Here is a 6,395-nt window from a genome sequence, read left to right on the forward strand (position 1 = left end):
CACCACCCCCTGAGCTGCCTGGCTTAAGTAAACAGGAAGATGCGCAGATTGAAAGGAGAACCATTACCCTGTGTTTCATTGATAAGCAGAAGTTCCCTGGAGCCTTCTAGATAATAAGTCTCCCCTGACTGCTCTCTGAGATATACTGTCTCAGTGCCGTTTCACCGTCCCTTTGTCCCAGAACCATTCTCTAACAGTACCATCCTTAATGGTCTATTTGGACTTCCCTCACAGTTGTGGCTCATTGTCTATCTCTGCCTCTGGATCTCTCACTGTGGACTCATAACTTACTCTCTAAGTCTCCCTGTTTAAGGGTGATCACACCAACCTACTGTGCTGCATTATCCAGGAGATGAGTAGCCATGACAAAATGGGACCTTTGGTCCTTTATTGTCTGCCATTGGGGCCTGGTTATCCTCCCATTCATTCACCCTCCCTACTGTTTACTCTGGTTGCATGCATGAGCAGTCATCTAGCCTGTGGGTTGAATGTCTGAAGGAGCTAAATCAGAGAAATTATAGTGTTTTGTTTAGGTGTTCTTTTTGAAGGAGTAATTTCCTTCATATGAACAGTGTGTATATCATATATCTGAGGGGCCCTGATCTCCTCAGGGCCCCAGCTGTTTTCTAATAGAGAAGACGGATCCCTTACCAGTATGTGCTTTACCTCGTCCTCTGCTTTAACTCCCTAACTCTGTCTGTTAGTCAGACTGCAGGATAGCCTGTGTAGTACAGGATAGGGGCTGGGTAAAGGGTTGTTAGTAGTTTGGCAGTAATAGTCTTATAGTAATAAAAGGAACAGTTAAACAGCAAGGCTGTAAATTGCTGACCGGACCTCCATCAACACACGGCCTGTTGTGACAGAGCAGGTTATCACTATGACTGGAGCATCCTGAGTGGTTGGCTGGCTGGGATACCCATTCACACAGCCCAACAGGTGTCCCTCCCTCTTTGGTCTTTAGGTACATAACCTCATCAGCCTTTATGTTATTTTATGGCACAACAGTTGCCATGCTAAAAGACAAACAGGCAACAATGCTTCATGCTGTTAGGACAGGTCCAGGAGTCAGGACTATTAGCAACTACTGAGATGAGGTTTATATGAACTAACTTTATGCAAGCTTAATTTCATATTGTTTCAACCCAGCAACATCTACCGCCTCCCAAATACACCAGCCTGTTTGTGAAGCCAAGAATGTAAATCCCTTCTACGAAATGACAAAATGAGAAGTGATATCATAATCAGTCTCTGAGCCCAATGGTTTACGGTCACGCCCATATTGTAGCTGTGCTGTTGTGTTCTGTGATTTTATTATCAGGTGAGACAAAGATCAGCCGCTGGGCCCTCTTTAAACCAACCAGATAAGGATGCCTAGTACGTCCTACTGCGTGCTTGAGACGAGCCTCCCGAATTTATTTTTCATTCAGCCTTAGATTTGTAAATACAACGTAGCCTCTGATTCACTGAGCAAACTTCCTGTGTGCCAGGGAGCCAGSCAGCGAGGGCAGACGGACTAAGGGGAATCAGACTCCTCATATACTGACTGGCTTTAGTGGCCTCTGCTCTGTGCTCATTAAGACAGGAGCAAAGTACATACTCTGCCCAGCCAATAGATCCTAACAAAACATAGACCTGTTTTATTTTCCTACAGGTTAATACACCTTGATTTATTGATATTTAATGTAGCTTCTAAGGGGCTGTATTCATGTACTTAATCATTTGCAAGACTGCAGTTTCATGTAAAGAAGAACGGTTTGGACATACCCCAGTGCCGGAGATTTAAAATATGCTTCTTTCAGAGTGGACCAGTTATTTTTGTCCATCTTTTAAATGTGTTACGTATTAAAGCGATGAATGACAATCCCCTTAAACTCTTGTGAGTAATGGATTGCTAAGGTAAAATTCTTGGCAAACATAGACTGAGACTCTTGGCTAGCGTTTAAACTCCACAATGCTGAATGTGTTTTGTCAGAGTAAAATTAATAAGATATAAGTAAATGAAGTCGAGACCAGTGTGGTGTTTCATGATGCAAGAGTTCTTCCCTCGATGGCGTATTCTCGAGTAAAGCGCTCCATGGAGAGCTTATTCATTAGAAGGGCTAGGTGTCATCATGGCAGTTCTCCATGGAGCTGTGGCCAAACCGGGACACGAGACTGAGGACTGGGGCTGGGACTGAATACAGACAAACCAGGCTTTCTTGATCGTGGGAACAATTGCAGGGCTTTGGTTGAATGAGGATTGAAGATTCACTCACTTGTGATAAATATTTACACCCTTGGCTAAACAACAGTCTGTCTTTGTCATATGAAGGGACTCACTGTACTGTACTCTAACTGTGTACAGTTTGGCAGACAGTAATGTAGTTTAAAATCATATCGCTAAACTGTTTTTTTAAATTCTCAATGTCAGATAAAAATGTCATCTGTTTATTGAACATAAAAAGCTTAGTGAGTGCATCAACATTTTCTGACATGTCAACAGAGAAAGTGCTTTGAAGAGCCATGCCCCTCAAGTGTTGTGGATTGCTATTTCATTCTACTTCTGTCTTGATAAGTGGTTCAGTAAGCTCACCCAGTCTGTCTCTGTTGTCTCCTCCCAGGCCTCTGACTGTGCCAGCTCCAGTGGGTGGCGCTACATTGGCCCTCTCTCTGCCCGCTCAGCACTGATGGGACAGAATCCTGAATCCTGGAGGAATCCTTGACGACCCCTCTTTCTTTCTCCGCTCTCCAGGCTCCACCCTCTTTCTCCTCCTCTCCTATTTCCTTACTCTCCTCCTCCCGCGGTTCTTCTCTCAGCGTGGGATCATTACTCAACCCCCTGAAGAATGGACCACAGTAGCTGGCAAGGATGAACTGGGTCTGCCTGCCAATGTAGAAAGGGGATAAGAGGAAGAAAGAGAGAGTGAAAGAAAAGCGAGCGAGAGAAAAGTCAAAAACTGTGAGTGAAAGAAGAGAGGAACATATTAAAAATGCCCATGAGGGATAACATCGACAACTGCACTTGAGTAGTATTAGCTAGAAGACCTCAGCAAACCTGCCCACCTGGATGTGTGGATCTGTAGACACCACACACACGTCTGTCTCAGTTGCAGCAGAAGACGGCTCCTACCCTGCCCTATACTGTGGGTGGTGTTTCAGCGTTATTCCCTGCCTACCTTACCTGTGTGAGGAGTGGTGGACAAAAGTGGAGACGAAATTCAGCAACTCTTAAGAAAGTGGGAAGCTGATAAAAATGCTTCTATGTTAAACCAGCGGCCGCGTAACTTTTATCAGGGTTTAGTAAGTGAACAGGTACCACCACCACCATGCCGCTAAGGGAAAGTCGCTGCTTAAATGACAGGAAGCTGAAACATGAGGCCCTGTACAGAAGTCTCTCCTGTATCAGCCAGTACCAGCCCTCTGGTGCTGCTACTGGGCCTCTCGCATGCTGTCCTGTGGAGTCCTCATCATCCTCTTCTTTCGCCCTGCACCTGGTGAGTGTTGTGGTGTGAGTGTGTGTGTGTGTGTGGTGTTGTGTGTGTGTGTGTGGGTGTGTGATGTGGGTGGGTGGGTGATGTGGTGGTGGTGTGTGTGTGGTGTGTGTGTGGTGTTGTGTGTTGTGTGTGTGTGTGTGTTGTGTGTTTTGTGGTGTGTGTTGTGTGTGTGTGTGTGTGTTTAGCTGATGTGGAATGGCTAGCTAGCGGCCATTGTGTAAGTGACGTCATCTACCAAGACCTAGAAGTGTGTGTGCACCTGCCCATGTATGAAGTGACAGTATGCTACACATCAGAGCCCAGCTACTTACAGCTTTTTTGAATGACTTAGTAATATCCCCTCAGGGGATGTGATGTCCTCTCTGGATGAGTTGACCGATAATGGATGGAGATATGTAAATTAGCACATTAAAGACACCATTGTGTGGCGGCAGGTAGCCTAGTGGTTAGAGCGTTGGGCCAGTAACCGAAAGGTTGCTGGATCGAATCCCCGAGCTGACAAGGTAAAAATCTGTCGTTCTGCCCCTGAACAAGGCAGTTAACCCTGGTAGGCCGTCATTGTAAATAAGTATGTTATTCTTCTGTAGTACATTGAATAATTGAGATCTTTGTTTTATGTCTCCTCAAAACAACATTCAAGGCGTAGCAATACACGAGAGATGATGTTATTGGTGTAGACTTCAGAGTTTAAGAAGCTTTGGTGGTGGTAAAGTGGGAGATTTGCATAATTGGAGCCAATTGCCTCTTACAACAGGACAATGACCCAAAGCACAGCTCCTAACTATGCAAGAACTATTTAGGGAAGAAGCAGTCAGCTGGTATTCTGTCTATAATGGAGTGGCCAGCACAGTCACCGGATCTCAAACCTATTAAGCTGTTGTGGGAGCAGCTTGACCGTATGGTACGTAAGAATTTACCATCAACCAATCCAATTTGTGGGAGATGCTTCAGGAGGCATGGGGTGAGATCTCTTCAGATTACCTCAACAAATTGACAACTAGAAAGCCAAAGGTCTGCAAGACTGTAATTGCTGCAAATTGAGGATTCTTTGCCGAAAGCAAAGTTTGAAGGACACAATTATTTCAATAAAAAATAATTATTATAATCTTGTCAACGTCTTGACTATATTTCCTACTCATTTTGAAACTCTTTTCATGTATGTTTTCATGGAAAACAAGGACATTTCTAAGTGACCCCAAACTTTTGAACTGTAGTGTAGGTTCCCTCAGTGTAATAAAAGAGGAGTGTTATGAGAGTTATTGCAGGTCTGAGCTGAGGGGGAAGTACATAAAACAAATATAAATGCAACAATTGCAAAGATTTTGCTGAGTTGCAGTTCATATAAGGAAATCAATCAATTGAAATATATTCATTAGACACTAATCTATGGATTTCACATGACTGGGCCGGGGTGCAGCCATGGGTGGGCCTCGGAGGGCATAGGCCCACCCACTTGGGAGCCAGGCCCACCTACTTGGGAACCAGGGCCAGCCAACCAGAATTAGTTTTTTTCCCACAAAAGGGCTTTATTACTGACAGAAATACTCCTCAGCATCCCCTCTGATGATCCCGCAGGTGAAGAAGCCGGATGTGGTGGTCCTGAGTTAGCGTGGATACACGTGGTCTGTGGATGTGAGGCCAGTTGGATGCCTTTATTTGCCTGTTTGTGGCCCGCCTGTTAGCTTGCATGATTCTTGCCATTCTCCTTCGACCTCTCTCATCAACGAGCTGTTTTCGCCCACAGGACTGCTGACTGGCTGGATGTTTTTTGTTTGTCGCACCATTCTCGGTAAACACTAGACACTGTCGTGCGTGAAAAGCCCAGGAGGTCGCCTGGCACCGATCATACCACGCTCAGTCGCATAGGTCACTAGTTTTGTTCAATCAAACAGCAACTGAATGCCTCGATTTCTGCTTTATATAGTAGTAAGCCACAGCCACATAGGAGCGATCCAAGCAAGGCACTGTCTGTAGGAGCAATCCATTTTTATGAACAGGGTGGTGTACCTAATAAACTGACAGGTGAGTGCCTTATTGTCACAAACACGGGATAGGTGCAGTGAAATGTGTTGTTTTACAGGGCTTCAGTCAGTCAGGGCCAGTGAACAAAGATGTGGTTGCTTCTTAAAATGGCACCCTATTCCCTATATTGTGCATTTCTTTTGACAAGGGCTCTGGTCAAAAGTAGTGCACTGTATAAGTGAAAGGGTGCCATTTGGGACACACTCATGCTGTTGACATTGGCAGGGCCTGAGGCACTGTAGCACTTTTCTCATTCAGGTGTTGATGCCAAACTAGGTCCATCATCAGGTCTCATTACTGCTCCCTCCTAAAGGAAAACAAGGCGCTTTATTGGCATTTGAAACATGTTTACATTTGCAAAAGTAAGTGGAATAGATATTACACAAAAGTGAAATAAAAAATCTGAAATTAACATTTCAAATATTCTTGCTGACTATGTACAGTATTGTAACTATGCAAATAGTTGAAGTACGAAAGGGAAAATAAATAGACAGATCAATATAAACTGAAATTGTTGCAGGTTGCGTTTTTTTACATTTTTGTTGAAAGTTACAGTTACAGTTCATATAAGGAAATCAGTCAATTGAAATAAATTCATTAGGCCCTAATCTACATGACTGGGAATACAGATCTATACCGGGCAGATGGTCACTGATACCTTAAAAAAGTAGGGATGTGGATCAGAAAACCAGTCACAAATTTCGCGCTACATGAGAGTTGATCAGGCTGTTGACCAACTGAATTGGTCCACCCACACAGACAGCGTTGTGAAGAAGGCGCAGCAGCGCCTCTTCAACCTCAGGAGGCTGAAGAAATTCGGCTTAACAGGAGAGAGAATGGAATTGTTTAGGTCCTACGATTACACCTGTCTCGGCTTATTCACTCGATTGTCGGAACTAG

The 6,395-nt window shown here is 44.4% G+C and overlaps 1 protein-coding gene across 1 annotated transcript in view; it reads left to right on the forward strand.

Moving 5' to 3' along the window:
- The first annotated feature begins 4,429 nt into the window (after positions 1–4,429).
- LOC111974474 (adenylate cyclase type 2-like) overlaps positions 4,430–6,395 on the forward strand; it is a 30,792-nt gene continuing 28,826 nt past the window's right edge. Inside the window, 1 exon segment of the mRNA XM_070447400.1 lies at positions 4,430–4,434. Coding sequence (XP_070303501.1) covers positions 4,430–4,434 — 5 coding nt within the window.

This window comes from Salvelinus sp. IW2-2015, linkage group LG15, assembly GCF_002910315.2.
Source record: "Salvelinus sp. IW2-2015 linkage group LG15, ASM291031v2, whole genome shotgun sequence".
NCBI lineage: Eukaryota > Metazoa > Chordata > Actinopteri > Salmoniformes > Salmonidae > Salvelinus > Salvelinus sp. IW2-2015.